This window comes from Vulpes vulpes, chromosome 11 (assembly GCF_048418805.1).
Source record: "Vulpes vulpes isolate BD-2025 chromosome 11, VulVul3, whole genome shotgun sequence".
In the NCBI taxonomy this organism is placed as follows: domain Eukaryota; kingdom Metazoa; phylum Chordata; class Mammalia; order Carnivora; family Canidae; genus Vulpes; species Vulpes vulpes.
Window position 1 is genome coordinate 82230245 of NC_132790.1, and position 18385 is coordinate 82248629.

An 18385-nucleotide genomic window follows, 5' to 3' on the forward strand; every position below is an offset into this window, starting at 1 on the left:
GGGCCAGCCTCTGCTATGCGTGTCCTGAGCAGAGATCCCTCCGAGCTGCAGGGAAATGTCCTCAGTTTCTCCCATTGGTAGCTCTGCTCCTCCCTCATCAGTGGAACCCCGATCTGGGTAGAGCAGGATTAGGCAGCTGGGGCCTGGGGCCCTGCAGCTCCCGCCCCTGCCTTGTTCGACAAGGCCTTGTTGGACAGCAGTGAGGACCACATTCAATCGACAGCTTAAGATAATCACATGTGTGAGGCACTGGGATAATGACAGCTGAATACCCTGCCACGGTTGCCATAGTGACCAGCCAAGCACTGGTTCCCTCCTTTTTTTTTTTTCTTTCTTGTTTTCTGGGCCTCCTTGTTATCGGGCTGGCTGGTGGGGTGGGGGCTGAGTTTGGGAAATGGGAAAGAGGGGGGAAGGGGGAGGGGAGACCCAAGGGGGCAGCCCATTATACTCTCTTTAAATACCCCAGCTGGAGGTGTTTTAAATCCCAACAGAGACAGAGAGAAACAGTGTCTTAATCCCTAGCTCCCTGTGAATTATTTAAAGGGATCTTGTCAGAAGGATGAATTTGTCACTGTTGCAGTGTCAACAGCAGCAGCAGCTGTCATAATGGCTGAGGACCCCACTCCAGGCAGGGCCTGGTACAAAATGCTGCTGCCTGGTGGAAGTTACAGTGGCCCCGGGGGCTGTGGACAAGGAGCCCCCTCCGGAGGCACAAGCCTGCAGTGTTTCTCCTGGCATGCTGGCAGAGACCGGGGTGTGAAATGTGCCAGGATGCAAAGAGATGCATGCCATCTGGACCTCGGGCCCAGCCAGCCTCGCTCTCCGTTAGTGGCTCCCAGAGCAGTGGGATCTCTGAGCAGTGAGAGGTGCTCACCCTGGCTGGAAGTGGGCAGAGCGGATCAGTGCTTGTAAGACGACTGGGGGGGGGGGTCATACCCAAGAGAGGGCACACGGGCCCCACCTAGGCCCCAGCCAGCACCCGCAACCCCAACCACACACAGGCACGTACCCACACATGCACACGCATGTGCAGGAACCAAAGAGGATACGCAGGTGCAAACAGCCAGCCAGACTGGGAAGAGTCCTAGATCATACACACCATGGAAGGGGAGCCAAGACTTTTAAGCATATGTCTCGGGGGGGTGGGGGGGAGCTGATATCATAATAGCTGACTTGCAAGGGGTCCCTAACTCAGATTTAAGTACTTGACGTGAATTGTCATGTTTAATCCTCACGGCCATCTCACAAGGTAGGTGCTGTTAGTGTCCCTGTGACAGAGGAGCAGCCGAGGCCAAGAGAGGTTTAAAGACTTGCCCATGGTCACACAGCTGCATCTGGCTGACTCTCGAGTCTGTGAATTGAACTCTTGTGCTGAACCGGGGGTCACCATGACTTCTGGAGTCCTGTGTGAGGCATGGTGACAGCAGTGCTTCTTAATCCCAACCCTTTTGGAGTAAGCACAAAAATTTCTTTCCCAGCGATCCGGATGTGTTTCTGCTTGGGGCCATTTCTCCTGCTTCCACCTCAAAGGCAATATTTCTTGCATTTTTCCATCCAGTCTTTTTTAAAAGGATTTTGTAGAAACTTTTAGAGACTGCACTGGGAAACAATGAGTATGTTTTCCATATTCTAATTATTTCCATACCTAACTGTGTCCCGTACTCCCCTCCCAGTGCTCCTCTGCATGGCAGAGAGTAAGTGAATAGTTGAGGGAATGCGCTGCTCTGTACCACTGCAGTAGCAAAGCCCTTTCCAGCAGCCCCCGCCTCAAGGTAGCCAGTCCAGTTCTCCGGCAGGCACACCACATGGAGCCATGGTAATGAGCGGGGGCCGTTCCTGTCCTCCTGGCCTAGCACATCTGGGAGGTAAATTAAGGCTATTGGGAGGTGGGCTAGTGCTCGCAGCCCTCAGGGGGGCCACTGAGTACATCTCTGCCTTGGTTGGTTGGTGTACTAAATGGTAGATCCCTCAGGGCTTGTAAGAATTTATGCCCCATGGACCACATTTTACATTTTAATTAGTCCTCTAGCTTGTCTAATATCTCAGCTTTTTCAGACTTAGCCTACTGTCTACACAGTGGCCACGTGCTTGGGGTCCAGGCCGATTGGGTGGCAGTACCAGCCCAGCCCGAGCAATCTGCTACCCCAAAGAATCAGGAGCCTCCTGTGGGCTCTGCGAAGTTGTGTGCTGTCCGGGCCTCAGTGGGCTTCTTGTTCAGAGAGGCAGCCGTCTCTAACTGGGGTCTGAAAGTGGGTCTTTGGGTTTCCTCTGATTGGGCAGTGCCGGGGAGGTTCCATATGGTTCCGTTGGGTGTGTTGGCAGTGACGGTTTGCAAAATAACAGGTTCCCTCAAACAGCAGTCTGTGCCCAAATATGGACTGAAGGGAACCTAAGCCTGTGCACGGAGTCCAGTGTCATCTCGTGGTTTGAACTGGTAGCTGACAGGGCTCCAGGGATTGCCTAGTTGAGAGAAGGGAATCCATGCTGAAACCTGCCCAGAGGAAGCCTGGAGATTCCAGGAGGGGCAGGGAAGGGGGCCACTGGCCCTCTCTCCGGGCCTCTGAGGAAGTGGATTTCGTCCCTTTAGTCCTACTGTTCTGCTGACCAGACACGGGATTATTTATCCAAGGTGGAGGAGATGATTTCCACATCCTGATGTGTCAGCCAGAGATGGATTCTGTGGTTAACCTAACAATGGTGATGCTGCTGATGATAGTGGAAATGATAATTGGTACCTACTGAATGGAAGTTGCGTGCAGGCGCGGTGCAAGATAAGTTCCTTACACGATCTTTCGGTTCTCCCGGCACCCACCAAGGTAAACAGTCTTTTGCAGGTGAGGAAACTAACGCTCAGAAAGTCGGCCACGGTTACAGAGCTATAACTGGCAGAGGTGGGGCCCGCCTGGCCTCTGGCAACCTCTCCTGCCTCACATCCTCCCTTTTCCCCTTGCCCTGTGCGATTTGACAGCCACCCTGGCTTCCAGGCTTTCTTGGCCATGTACTAGGCACATTCCTGCTCCAGAGCATTCGTTCTTGTTCTCTGAGCCTGGAACACCCCTCTGTCTGGTGCTCTTTAGGCTGGTGGCTCTTGGTGTCATTTAGATCTCTGCTTAAAAGGGGACCTTCCCTGATGACCCCACTGCCAGCTGTCATTCCGTCCCCTTACCTGTTCCTCAAGTGTATTTAACAGTCTGACTTGATATTATTCATTTGTTTGCTGGTTCATCCTTTGTCTCACTCTACTAGAATACAAAGTCCACGAGGGCAGGGACTTTGTCTCTTGCTCACTGTTGGGTCACCAACAACCAGAGAACACTGCTTGGCGGTGTAATAGATGCTTGATTCTTTATATTAAAAAGTGAGTTAAATGCGCTGGGCTTCGTACAAATCAGAATAGCTGGGATCTTGTTAGGCTAATAGAGGCCAAAAAGCCGGTTTCAATTATATCTTCCTCCTAAATAGCAGTGTCCAGAGGAAGTGTCCTTCCCAGTCAGGCCCCAGGGAAATGGCTTATTCAGGGCAATTCTTAGGATGCAGCATCATGGTAGCCTTTGGGCATTCGGGAGGGGCGGGGTCTACACGGGGATGTTGCAGCAGTCCAGGGAGCAGGTAATTATCACAAATCTTTCCAAAACTCCATACTTGGAACTATCAGCTTGCTTCTCTTCACTTTATTTTATAGTAGCTCTTCATTTTTGAGCAAGAAATATTATTTCTTAGCTTGTTCATCCATCTGACTCATCAGATTTGGCTCCAAGTGCTTTTGTCTGTTTCTGAACTCCAAATCCACTCTTGGAGGATAAAGAATGTGTTTGAGTTTCTGAAGGTTGTTCTAGAAGTCAGTGTAGATGGGCAGGTAGATAGAATTCATGGCAGTGGTTTTGAAGGGGAACAGCATGTTTTATACACACACACAGACACACACACATCCAGACTGCAGATAGTGAATATACACCCAATATGCACTGTTCAAATGTCAACAGACACTGCTGGTCACTTCTGAGCAACAGACCTGCAAGATCTGACTTCCAACAAGCAAGTTTAACAAATCTAGATCTTTGGAGGAACCTAGAGGTGTCTTTCTCATACATCAAAGTCATGGTCTCAAAGCCTGAACAAGTACTTTCTAATGGTTGTCATTGTTTTCTTTACTATGCTTATCTCAAGGACAGGTGGTCCATTTGCATCAATAATAGTGCTCTTTCAAAGGCTGTTAATATTCTGCTGGTTGTGCAAAGCTGCTCCATTTCTTCTCCCAGCCATAAGTTAGCCTGGTGTCACCAGCAGTAAGTCCTCAGGAAAGGACCGGGGGCTAAGGAGGCAGAGAAGTTAAGGAACGGACCAGGGCCTTGCTCATTCCCTCAATCTTCCAGTACTTTTTTTTAAAGATTTATTTATTTATTTATTCATGAGAGGCAGAGAGAGAGAGAGAGAGAGAGAGAGAGAGGCAGAGACACAGGCAGAGGGAGAAGCAGGCTCCATGCAGGGAGCCCGATGTGGGACTCAATCCTGGGACTCCAGGATCATGCCCTGGGCTGAAGGCAGGCACCAAACTGCTGAGCCACCCAGGGATCCCTCGGTCTTCCAGTATTTATTGAGGGCTAGGCACTGGGATTATGGAGAGGTTCCCAGCACAGTGCAGCCCACTACGGACAAGCCCTTGGGGAGGATGGATTTGTGTTTTAGAAAACTCACTGGACAGGGGCGTTAAAGAGAATGCCTGGCAGAGTGACCAGGAAGGGGAGGGATGTCAGTGGGGAAAGAGGCAGACCGCATGGATGAGCTATGGAGGAGAAGAGAGATGTGGGTTTGGCACCTCAGCTCCACGATGGGTGACAGAAATGGGGGGGGGGGGGGAGTCCAGAGTGCTTCCTGGATCCCTGGCACAGAGACTGGCTGGTGGAGGTGCCATCTGTGCACAGCAGGACTGCAGGGAGCATGGGGGAGCACCAAGTCTTCATCAGGAGGCGTCCAGCAGGCAGCTAGGGAAAGAGTCTAGGGGCACTGGGGAGAGGTGGAAGTTGGTGATAGATCTTCAGGAGGTTGCAAACCTATGTGTGGACATCTTCCAGGGTAAAAAGTGAGAGGAGAAGGGATTCCTGAGAAACCAGTGGATCTCACTGGTCCCAGATATTACTGAATAAAAATGCAGCGGTGTAGTAGCAGTGCTGCAAAGCTAAATGCATAGAATTACTGTGCTTGTCGAAATCAACTAATAAATTAGTCAAAACATAATTCCCTGTCCTCAAGGAGCTCACAGCCTGGTAGCAGAATCCAAAGTCCTACACGAAGCAATTAACAAATCATTCAAAACGATGTATTATGAAATGCTAAATTGTGTGGAATAAGCTCAATCATGCTTTTAAGCATTCGGGAAAACAGTAGCTGAATATAAGTTAGGAAGGTGTCGTGGAGAACAGAATACCTGAGCCCCTTCACAGGAGGGAGCTACAGAGAGCTTGGCTCTAGCACTCCTCAGCTGCCCGACTTTGGACCAACTATTGAATGTCTCTGGGCCTCAGTGTGCCCATGTGCCAACGAAAGGTTTCCATCAACATGATCTACAGTGGATTCCAGCCAGGTTGGTTATCCTCTGGTTCTGTGTCTTGGAGGAATGGGATGAGGGTAGAAGAAAAGAGTTAAGGGCCAGTCAGAACAGCAACAACATCAGGAGGCAGGGATGGCCACTGTCTCCATGTGCAGATGTGAGAGGATGTATCCCTGGTTTGAATCCTTGCCATCTCTTGCCTGGTCTGTTGTCATTACTTTCTGACAAACAGCAAACCAGGGCATAAGTCCAGGCATTAAGTAATGCCAGCCCTAGCACATGGTCATGGGAATGCAAGAGAGAAGCCAAATAAGAGGAACATTGTTCTGGAAGAAATGGCAAATTATGGTGACAAAGTGGGTGTGTTGCACATGGAGGACGCTTTTGGCCTGACACCTGCCTGGCTCCAGGCTGCAAAATCAAGTGGTCCTTGAGTGGGCTCCTGGGCCCAAGATTCTGATCCCATCTTTGGACCACCCTAGTGATTCTACTCAGGCTCCCAGAATCAATGATAGGGATTCCACTTCCTTGGCCACCTGTCCCCTCTCTAGATGCCATCTTTGCCTCAATTCAGGCATCACTTATTCATTCACAAATGAACTTGGTCAAGCAAATGGTGATCACTTGGGATATAGGGATAAAGGCATGAGAAGGGCATCCCTGGCTCAGTGGACAGGACAAGCAAGGGCCTGAACTTGCAATGGGCATGCCTTTTGTGGGTAATAGAGACCAAGCCAACATTGTTGGAGTGTCGAGGAGTAGGCTGGATCAGATAACAAAGAATGTTTTATTTTTTAATTTTAATTTTTAATTTTTAATTTATTTTTTAAAGATTTTATTTATTTATTCATGAGAGACACAGATCAAGAGAGAGGCAGAGACACAGGCAGAGAGAGAAGGAGCTCCATGCAGGGAGCCTGATGTGGGACTTGATCCTGGGTCTCCAGGATCACGCTGGGCTGAAGGCGGCGCTAAACTGCTGAGCGACCCAGGCTGCCCAAAGAATTTTTTAAAAAGATTTATTTATTCTTTTTAAAGTGGGATAGAAAGCATGAGCAGGGGAGAGGCAGGAGGAGAGGGAGAGAGAGAGAATCTCCAGCAGATTCCCCACTGAGCACAGAACCTCACTGAGGGTTTGATCTCATACGCTGAGTTCATGACCTGAGCTGAAACGAAGAGTCAGACAACCGAATGAGCCACTCAGGTACCCCAAAGACATTTTTAAAAAGCTAGATTGAAGTATTAGTTACATGTCATAAATTTATTCACTTGAATTGTATAGTTCAATAATTTTTAGTAAGTTTACAGAATTCTATAGTTATCACCATACATTATCCCATTTTAGAACATTTCTATCACCTCCAAAAAAGATTCTTCTGCCCATTTGAAATTACTCCCCATTCCCATCTCCAATGTCAGGGAAATACTAAGACTTTTCTATCTATCTACAGACTTTTATATCTACTTTTCTATCTATTTGCCTTTTCTGGACAGTCCATGTATGAGGCATCATGCAATATATGGTCTCTTAAGTCAAGTTTCTTTCAGTTAGCATAATGTTTTAGAGGTTTGTCCATGTCACATGTACCAGCAATTCATTCTTTTTTATTTCAGAATGGTATTCCATTGTCTGGCCACATCACATTTTATTTATGTGTTTATTAGTTGATGGACATTAACATGGGTCTTAGGTTCTGTATTGGAGTGCGGATGAGAGCTCCAAGAAGGGAGGACTCAAGTCAGATTGTAATGCAGGATTATGAATTTTAGTCCACAAATAAAGATGCATAAGAAAGGTCCTGGACCTTATTTTTTTTTTCAGTCAAATTATTTCAGACTCTGAGTACTCCCTATCCCACAGATTGGTGAGAATTTCTGCCGCAATTAAGGTTTTTTTCGACCATGCTTGTGCAAAGCTCCCAGAGGTTCCACTCAGAGCAAATTGGAGAAGGCTTCTATCTTGTCCATAAGCCTATGATCCTCTGAGGTCCAGCCACCTCCAGGTGTTGTGAGCAGATATAAAACTCTGGAGGTGGTGGTGGCTGCAGGTCATAACTGTTCATACCTATCTTTATATATATAAAAGAATATCTGAGGCTTGATCCTACAAGTGAATGGGTCAAAGGGTATATGCATTTACAGTTTTGGTAAATAAAACCAAAATTTTTATAGAGGCTGTATCAATTTGCCCTTCATCTAGCTACATATCAGAGCGCATATTTTCCACACCTTCTGCAACACAGTGTGCTATCAAACTTCTGTCCCCCCCCCCCCCAACAAATGTATCACAGTGTGGTTAATTATCACTTTGATGATATTAAATAATGTTCAGTATCTTTTCATAAGTTTATGAGTTGTATCTATCTCTTTTGTAGTGAGCAGTTTGTTAGTATCCTTTGCTTGTTTTTGTATTATATTAGTGATATATAGATTATCTTTATATATTAGGGGAAATTAACACTTTATCCATGATAAATTACAAATAGTTTCTTCCCAGCATGTTTCCATTTTTTTTTTTCTCCTTTTGATTTTGGCCAGTTTTGCTATTCCCTTAACAAAAATCGTGTAGAGTTGAATAGATCAGTCAGGTCATTTGTGGCTTCTGAGTTTCATGTTGTAATTACTATACATAAATTGTCCATGGTTTCTTTTAGTATGTTTGTGGTTTCATTTTTAATGTTTAAAGCTCTGATTCACTAAGAATTTCTCCTGGAAGTAAGGAATGAGGCATGGATGCAAAGTTGTTTTTTTCCCAGATGGTTACTCGGTTATTGCAATGATTTCTTAAAATGATGTACCTTTCCCCTATTGATCTGAGCTGTGGCCAACATTTTAAATGTTGAAAAAAATTTCTTTTTTTTTTTTTTTTTTTTTTTTTTTAAATTTCTGATATGACTTCTAAAATATTTAATCAGTCGTACTGTCACCAGTAGGCTTGCAAGTGCCCTTTGCTCCAGATCCTTACCAAGACTTTGTATTTTGTCTTTCTAATTTTTTGCCAAGCCGATAAGCAAATCATAGTGCTTTGTTGTCATTTTAATGGGAAAAGACAATTATATAAAGGAACACAGGAGGCAGTATGTCAGATGTCTGGAAGGAGAGGCTGAGAAGCTGCCAGTGAACAGAGACCTTTAGGAAATGAGCTTTGGGACAGGCTGTGAGAGTGCGTTCCAGGGACTGGGGCCGGCACAGGCCTTGGCTGAAAGAATCTGGATATTACATGTCAGTGGGGTAGGATATCCAGTACTGGTAGGCTCCTCTTTTATGGGGAGCTGGGAGGCAGTGTGCCCGGGTCACAGTGTGGCTCAAAGTCTTAGAGAGGTAGAGTCAATGAGTGAAGAGTGTTAAGGGGATGCGTGGCCCGTGGTCTGGTCAAGTGTCTCTCTGGCCCCTGCCCAACACTTGGCTCATGAGAACCTAGGGGTGCTATCCCAGGGTATCTTTTTAGTAGCCACAGGTCTAGTGCAACCTATTGCCATGTGTTGCCAGAACCACTCTACCCACCTCCAGTTGTCCCACCCATGCATTGAGGTGGCCTTCCAACCCAGTTTCTACATCAGAGAAATCTTCTGAAACCTCAGCTCTGATCACCTGTATTTTCCTCACTAAAACTCATCAGTGACTTCCAGTTCCCCTCAGGATGAGATTCAGAGTTCTAGGCCAGACTCATCCTTTCCTCAGTCTTATTCCTGCACCTGCAGCTTTTAAGACTCTTCTGTCACAAGGGAGACATGACTCCATGGCACCAGGCCATATTTTACTCCCACAACCCCCCCAACCCCAACACACACACACTCTTTCTCTGTCCCTCTGGGCACCCTGCAGACACACATTGCTCCTGACTAACTTCTATCTGTCCCTTCTCTCTCATTTTGGAGAGCCTTCAGTGACGCTCCTCTGTGTATCAGGTACATCCCCCCTTCCTGACACCCTGTAATTTCCCCTCACAGCAGTTAGCACGAGTGTCATTATTTTGTTATTTTAATAAGCATTTGTCTAATTTCTGTTTCTCTCACTAGATTATAAGCTTCATATTGTTGTATCCCCAGTGGCTAATAGAATGCCTGGCATAAAGTTGGCATTCAGTAAATATTTTTTCCATTGATGAATGAATGGGGTATAACTCGAAAGCAGTGAGGCTGATTCCAAATATCACAAACAAATAACAGCATTTATCCCTCCCTGCTAGGAATGCCAAGCCACCCTCATCTCCGTTTGCCAGAAGATTCTCTGTCTTCAAGGTTCCCAGCCCTAACTGCCACTTGCCTGGAAGGCGTTCATACCTCCTCTTACCCACTCTGATCGGGTTTATTTTTTCCAATCCCCATCGTACCTACTGGCAGGGGAATGAAAGGGAGAAAGAAATGAATGTGAGGCTTTGTCATGGCCTTTCCCCAAACATCAGGGAGTTATGATCTCTCCCTAAGCATCTCTCCTTTCTCTCAATTTCCCTCTCCCCTTTCCCTTTGAATAGACAGCTGTATTCCTCCTAATTTGCGTTGATCGCTCCCTTAGGAGCTGTCGTGGCATCAGTTAAATCTGTGTAGGATTTTATAACTCGGGTCACCCAGTATGATTCCTCATTTTACAGATGAGAAAACTGAGGCCCAGAGAGGTTAATGTTTGAAATGATTACTTCTGTTGGGTCTTATGATACCAATCAGTGTCATGTTCTAAGATAAATGTTCTCAATATCCCAGCTCTGTAAGAGTAGAAATGCCTCATTCTGTCTACTTAAGACCTGCTGGTGGTGCCAGTCTCGGTGCTAAGATGAGCCCTGAAAGGTGGGCTTCCCATCCTGCTCCCATACAGTAAAGCTGCAGTGGTCTTGAGTGGGTCAGGGACTCTGGCTGGGACAGGTCCCTGTCCTAAATGGGCCTACAGGCTTCACCTGTGCATTGACAAAGGTGCCTTGAGTTTGTGCTGAGACCTCACACAGCCCAGCTGAAGTAATGGCCAGGGAGTAGTATCCTGTTTAAACACTTGCAGAAGAACAGGAAAAAAAAAAAGAAAAAAAAAGAAAAAAAACAACAACCCTGTCCTTCCCTCAGAAGTCACATAGGGTCAACTGGGAAAATGGTATTTCAGAATGGCCACAGAAGGGAGAGAGTTCTGAAAATCTGAACTAAAACAACTGTCAGCAACTTTTCCCCAGTATATTTGCTTCTGGTTCCAAAAACCCAGGCAAGCAGAACATAACTTTTACCAACACACTTAAATAGAACATAACTCAATCTTTAAGAAGGAGTAAAAGTTGGTTCCTTGGCATCTACAGAATCAATAATAAATCAAGCAAACTCCAGGTGAGGTTTGGCAGTGTGGAAGGATCTGGAAGGAGCTCACCCAGGACTCCATACTGGGGAAGGGACCTTACCCAGAGGTGCTGGAAGGGGCTGGGGGGAAGGGCCTTGGATGGAGTGCTAGTCTGCTGCTTGGGAGGTGGGGCCTGGGCTGCAGGAGTGGCTGTGAGGTTACTCCACAGGCCTGGGCGGGCAGGACCAGCTCTCCCTGTGCCCATTTTTCCTCCATGCCATGCCTGGTCTTCAGATGCTTTGGCGCATGCTCGAAGGATAGCCTGGCCCTCCCCCTCTTACAGGAGGCTTAATTCTGTGTAAGAAGCAACTGTGTATATTTCCCCTACACACAAGATTGACTTCAACTTTCTAAATGAAGAATTCTAGTTTGTACGCTTCAGCTCCACATTGTGAACAATAAGCCATTAGCACAGTAGTTAAAGAAATGAGTGGTACTATTTTCTACTTTTTTTTTTTTTTTTTGGTGCCACTGCTAAATATTAAGATCAAGGATCTTAATTTATTTTTTCTTTTCACTATTTAAGAAGCTTAATTTCATCTGTCACTTACTTGTTTCTGGCAATCAGAACACAATTTAACGAACACATTGAAACTTCCTGGGACTACCCCCAGTTCTTGAGGTCAACATCCTGAGAGCTCCCCAGTATGGAGAGCTGCTTCCTCTTCCAGCCCAAGGAAGGAAGAATGACCTGGTGACTCTTCTTTGGCTCCTGCCAAAGAGTGGCTTGGTTAAGGAAGCTGTGACTTTATGAACCTCCTGCCCCTTTTTACCTGTTACTGAAATAAGTTAGTAGGTGCATTTCTTGGGCCATTCAAAGCACTTCTTCCTCTCTCCTTTCTATCCTGTCTCCTCTTATGGCCATGTGACCATGGGCGAATTGCATATCTTTTCATCTGTAAATTGGGGTGACAGTATCTAGTTTTCAATGTTATAGGGACGATCAAGAGATGGCACTTAATAAATGCAGTGTTTCTCTTCTCCTTCCCACCTACAGGGCTGCTAAAAATGAGTTTTCTTTTCCAATGTGAAGTGTGCTGTCTCTCCCCTGCTAAGAAGCTCTCCTTCCTCCCTGTGTGACACCCTCTAGCATCTTCTTCCATCCTGTCGCTACTTGCAGTTTGCAGTTTGCACACAATGAAGTTTGCTTTGCTTCCTTAAGGATCTCACTTAGCATCCCCTACTCCTTTTTTTTTTTTCTGGCAAAGCAAACATTATTATGGCCCTGAGGTTGGAGCTCCAGGTCCTGCAGAACACTTGAGAGTTGGGGTGAGGGCCTCTCGTGTTGGCCTCAGCAACTCCATCCCATTCAGACTCAGGTGGAGAGAGGCTGGTTGGGGGAGACCTGGGGTCACAGCACATGCCGTGAAGGAAGGCCACCCTGCCTGCTAAGCTAGCCAGCTCTTCCTTGATCGGTCGCTGCAGCCAGGCCACTCCTGGCTCCTCATTTCTTGGATCCTGGCTTTTTAGGTTTGAGTGTGGGTTTGGCCTTTTTCATAGGACTCTTGTCTCCCACCAGTTTTCTGGTCTAGGTCTTTCAAAGGGATCAATGTTATTAAACAAAAGTTTATGAGAATCTATGCTTGTTGAGAAATTCTTAAAAGCCTCATATTCATATGCTTTTCACAACTCCAAAGGTGCTTCACCACCATAAAAGAATTAGGTTCAGAACTGAAGATTTACAAGATGAGGAATGACCTGTAGTCAGACCCCTCATCCACAGAGTGGCTGTGGAGAGGAGAGACTGTGGCCCTTACATATCAAGTCCCTGCTGGACGGGAAGCTGCAGGTTGACCCTGTGGATGTAATGAGCCAGAGTCACAGCAGGAGCCGCTGTCTGTTAGGTGCAGAAGGGCTTCCTAGAGTGAAGTCTATTATATGTCAGGATGGCCAGCAGAGAAATCTTTGAAATCTGCTTATTAGGAGGTCTTTAAAAGCAGGTTAGAGGGGTGGCTGGGTGGCTTAGTTGGTTAAGTGTCTGCCTTTGGCTTGAGGTTGTGATCTTGAAATCCTGGGATTGAGCTCCATGTTGAGCTCCCTTCTTAGCAGGGAGTCGTCTTCTCCCTCTCCCTCTGCCTCTCCTCTCCCTGCTCATGCTCTCTTTCTCTCAAATAAATAAAACCTTTATAAGAAAAAAAAAAAAAAGAAGAAGCAAGTTAAGGTTAGGTGTGCTCATTCATTAAGCCAGGCAGCTAGACTGGTGAGCTCGTAAGGCCCCCTCCAGCACCAGGCTTCTCTGCTGCCTCTTGTTGTCTTCTCACCCTCTCTTTTGTGTTTTTGCATGTGTTCATCCGTGGCCGGCTTGGGACAGTGGGAGGAAGTCAGTGGCTATGATGAAAACCTGAACACCATCCGCACCTACCAAGTGTGCAACGTCTTTGAGCCCAACCAGAACAACTGGCTACTCACCACCTTCATCCACCGGCGGGGGGCCCATCGCATCTACGCAGAGATGCGCTTCACTGTGAGGGATTGCAGCAGCCTCCCCAACGTCCCTGGCTCCTGTAAGGAGACCTTCAACCTGTACTACTATGAGACTGACTCAGTTATTGCCACCAAGAAGTCAGCCTTCTGGTCTGAGGCCCCCTACCTCAAAGTAGACACCATTGCTGCAGATGAGAGCTTCTCCCAGGTGGACTTCGGGGGAAGGTTGATGAAGGTCAACACAGAAGTCAGAAGCTTTGGGCCTCTCACCCGGAATGGTTTTTACCTCGCTTTCCAGGATTACGGAGCCTGTATGTCTCTCCTTTCTGTTCGTGTCTTCTTCAAGAAGTGTCCCAGCATTGTGCAAAATTTTGCCGTGTTTCCGGAGACCATGACTGGGGCCGAGAGTACATCTCTGGTGATTGCTCGGGGGACATGTATCCCCAACGCAGAGGAAGTAGACGTGCCCATCAAACTCTACTGCAACGGGGATGGAGAGTGGATGGTGCCCATTGGGCGCTGCACCTGCAAGCCTGGCTATGAGCCTGAGAACAGTGTGGCCTGCAAGGGTAAGTCCTGGGGCCTCTTAAGGCCTCTGCTTCCTGCCCACCTGGGGTGGGGCCCAATCTGCCAGTTTTCCCCACCTCCAGCCCTGGGTCGTAAAGGAACAGAAGAGCCTAATGGCTTGTTCTAAAGCTCTGAGGAACCTACATTCCCAGTGCTAGGCATGATGAGTTTTCAACTGTGTCCAACCAGAATGTTGGTATTCATGGTGGGATATGGGAGAACTCCAAATGGTAGATAATAACTTAATAACCACTCACTTATATTTAGTTTTGGGCCACGGACCTTCATATTCCCTCGCACATGCACATGTGTGCTCTCTCCCTCTTCTCCTGCCCTCCCCTACCACAGACACACACACCCCTGCACCATGTTAGGACTCATGCTCTGAGGCATGGAGAATGTGGGTTGTCATAGACAGTTCACTCAAGGGTAGTTAAGAAGTGGCTGAATTTGGAAAATATTTTAAGTCATTTCAGTTCAGTTCCCTGACTACCCAACTTGGCCCCACACCTGTGTAGCTTATTACCTCAAAGTCCTATGCTCAGCTGTCTTACCCCAGGGACTCAATGCCAGGTCCTGGGGCAGGGATGGGGGCTAGCTTTCATGTGTCCTGGAAGGAGGTGAGCTGTTTGAGATGGGGGGAAGTGGTATCAACTATTGTGTTCCTTTGCTTGAACGATACAGAATGGTGTGGCCTTTGCAGTTTGGGAGTGTCAGGGAACTGTGTGCTCACACTGGCTCTGCTCAGTCCAGGGGAGCACATGTGTAAAACCTGGTAATGAATGAGCTGAACTGGCTTGAAATTCTTCTCTGAGGGTAACTAATAGGGTCTCGAGACCCTATACAGCTCATTTCTCCGGTAAGTTCATGGGAGCTTGAACACGTGTAGCAGACATTAAGAGCTGGGGAAGAGAAGACTGTTCTCTTACTACATTTTGCCCATGACAGTCAAAGTTTTAGATTCACATAAACCTCAGAAATGACCACCATGCCCCTAACTCATCGTTTAGGTTGCTTTGGACCACTGGGGGACAAGTTGAGGCTGTATTTGCTCCTTCTGCTCTGCTGTGGGCTCCCTGTCAGCTGTCCTCCCCATTGTCACCTGCCTCCCCACTTGAGCACCAGACTGCCCTTGCCTGTCTCCCCCCCACTCACTCAGCTCCCCAGATGCCTGCAGCCACACACTAGGCACAAGATTGCCAATGCCCATCAGCTCGGCAGTCCTTTGGACTCAGCTAATTGCTTGGGCCGGGGCACTCCCGCAGCCTCTCTGAGGACTGCTGAGAGCAGAGAGCCCGGCCTTTGTGTCTTTATTGGATTTCTTGGTGATGGGACCCGTGATGGATGGTGTGGAAACAGAGGGGAGAGAGTGCCAGAGTGAGTGATGAATCAAGGCAGACAGTTTTAAAACCAGCCTTGCCTGGCCCCACCGCACTCCTCTCTGTCCCCTTGGTTGGGGGTGGGCAGGAGGCACCCTCTTGGGCACTTGTCAGGGTCTGAGTGGGGACCCAGGCACTAGGCTGACTTCTTAAAAAAGGTGCAGGTACAGCAGCTTCCAGGCAGGCTTGCAGTAGCACTGGTGATTTCTGCAGCGTCGGAGGGCTGCCATGCTGCACTTGCTGGCTGGGCCCTCTTGTTTTTCTCATTATTTCCTGAGCAGAATGGCAGGAACCAGAGCAAGCATTGACTGGTTCTGATTTAATTGCAACTCTGGGAACAAGCTCTCATTTCTTTGGGCTAATTGGAACTTTTCTCTTTTGGTTTGGGGGGGGGGTTCTGCTGTCCTTGCTGCTTGTCAGTCACCCCCTGTGGTTGTTGTGGGAGGGCCTATAGAGACAAATGTGTCAATTCAAGTGGTTTCTTTCCACTTTCCCTACCCAGCTCCAACCCCCTTCTGACTCTTGGTGGACATTCCTAATCTAGAGTTATTATGAGCCTGGCGCTTGATTTCACACATTGCTTATTGCCAGTGCATCGGAGGCTGGAGGAAATGTGGAGGCCAGGCACAGTCACTTTGCCATTTAAGAGGCACAGGCAACCATACTTTGGTGGCATTTCGGAGAGTGGGGAGTGGCGACAAAATGGATCTTGCAGCCCAGCAGCCTGGCTGAGCTTAGTGCCCCTAGAAGGGCAGAGAAGCACCTTTGTTTTTCTGTCTCAAGAACTTTAAGATGCATCCTCTAAATCTTAGCTGTTGGCTCTGCTGGCAGTCGGGCTTTGATGGCTGAGCCAGAGCTCCCTTCCCAGCCTGCCCCAGGGAGGTAAAGAGGTCTCGGCCATTGATCATGATCTTGGGAGGACCCTGCACCCTTTGAATGGAGATGGGCAGTACATGTGGAAGATTTTGTGATTGGTGTCCGTGGAGTGTCTCCGAGCGAGGGTACCACACCCATTTTGGCTGCTCATGCTGTGCTGTTCGGTGGGCACCGTATAGCCCTACACAGCAGTTCTGGGGTGGCCTGCCTCATAGAGCCAGTTTTCATGAGGCCAGAAATGTGGAGAATGGGGGATGCCAGTGAACTGTGGGTGAGCCTCCATCAGCTGTCTTGGTAGGACTGGAGAAGGAAGGCAAGCTAATCTTCCCTAGCACAGCTCTGAGAATTAATGCCCTGGAGCCTGGCTGGGCAAAGCCTGGGTAGCTCTGGGCTTCACACAGTTATACTGATCTGATAAATGTTCTTTTCTGGATATTTGAATCTGAGCCTTTGCTTGTATCAAATCAATAGAATATCCATTATATTATACTTTGGCAAGACAGATTTTTGACATGGATATGAACCTTATTCTGACTTTCACTTTGCATCTGCTAAACCCTCTCCTGTCAAAGTCACGGTGACCAGTCGCTCGGTTTTGCAGAGACAACCTGGAGACCAATTAGGCATCCTAGCCAGTGAAGAGTGGTCCTGGCCTAGAGCTGCTCCTGTTCTGACGAGGGTGGTGGCAAGAAGGGGGCAAGCAGAGAAAGCTGTGTGTGTGGGGTGGGGGAGATAGATCTTAAGCATTAGATTGTGCAGCAAGTGACAGTTTCATTTTCTAGAGGGCTCTGTGACCCAAGGCCTCTTCCAAACTCATCCTTCCTGCTCACACAGGTTGGACCAGTCAGGGAGAATCATGGTAGCCTGCTAACCCCACCAGTGACTCTGACCCCATCTATGAAATTGTTAATTACTAGGAAAATGGCCCATCTGCCCCGACTTCAAGCCTTATGCTCATCGCATAGTGGATTAATGAGCAATCATGGCTTTGCCTTGACCCACCCCATACCTCCCCTACTCAAGTTGATGGCTAAATCGATTTTCTGTGTGGGTCCCTGCAGTCTGTCCATCCTTGGGGCCGGGGACACTGAGAGCTGGTGCTCAGCAAGCTCATTCCATGCTGTGGATCCTGAAATACTGTTCCAGCTGAAGTCAGCATTGGGGAGGTTGGCTGAGCTGAGACTGACAATTGTTAGAGGGAACCTGGCACGGGCAGGCCTCTTAGGTATCTGTCAGAAGCCTCCGGGCTGCAGTATCCCATTTAGGTGCCCAGGGACGGGTCTCAGGTGCTGGGACAGACGCGGGCAGTCAGATCCTAGCTGGAGCAATGCACCCATGGGGCTTGATTCTGTCTCTGCCCCTGAGAGCTCCTTGAGGGCTTGGCTTTCCCTCCCAGGCATAGTCCCTGGAGCTTCCAGCAGGAGCTGCCTCATTAGCCTGCCTCTCCAGCCACTCAGGACTCGGGGAATGACAGTGCTGTACATGGCCTTCGCTGTCATTCTCCCTTATTCCTGCTCCTGTGGAAGGTTAGGCCAGCCTGGGCTTACCACTGTAGAGGGCACACACTGACCCATGGGGCCCAGGCCTTCATTGTTGGTGCTGTTACTCGCGGGGGGTGCAGGGAGATGAAAGGGTGGAGGGGGTGCCTCCAGGTGGAAGAGGCCTAACCTAGGGACAGGAGCCGGTTTTAGTGCTGGCTCTGCTGTGAGCTTCTGGTGGTTCGTAGGTAAGTCCTTCACCACGATATCCCTGACTTCTCTGCCTGCTTCTCACGGTGGGTGAAAATCAAGTGAGTAATGGATGTGAGAATGCTCTGGAAGCCACGTGTGATGCTGTGTCACTGCCCTTAAGCCTTAAAACACACCGTGTGACTCTGGCTTCTAAGGGAATAAGATTCTGGAGTGAAGGTGACATGTGGTACCCCCCCACTCAGAGGCACAGGTCAGCAGGAGACCTGGATATTCATCCCTCACCTGCCCGCACCTGTGCAGGCTCAGCTCCATGACTGCCCAGCAGCAGCCAGTGGTCAACACATGCAGGTGGCAGGTGACCCACTGTCAGGGGGTCAGCTAACACACATTTGAAGGGTGTGGCTCATTCAGCTGCCCTGAGGCAGGGGGTATAGGCAGGTGGGCTTTGTGAGCAGGTCTGGGAAGACTCCCTGAGCCTGAGAGAGATGATGGTTACCTAAAGCAGTGATTCTTGACCCCAAGGAGCATGAGAACCCACAGGAAATGTTTGATAAAATGATGTCCCCAGGTGGGCCCTTCTGAGATAT

The 18385-nt window shown here is 48.3% G+C and overlaps 1 protein-coding gene across 3 annotated transcripts in view; it reads left to right on the top strand.

Annotated features, from left to right (window-relative positions):
• The window catches only part of EPHB1 (EPH receptor B1), a 471107-nt gene that overhangs the window by 193233 nt on the left and 259489 nt on the right, over window positions 1-18385 (top strand). For all 3 annotated transcript variants that reach the window (XM_072726912.1, XM_072726913.1, XM_072726911.1), the window contains one exon: window positions 13173-13854. In XM_072726912.1, coding sequence (XP_072583013.1) covers window positions 13173-13854 — 682 coding nt within the window. The remainder of the gene's footprint in view (window positions 1-13172; window positions 13855-18385) is intronic.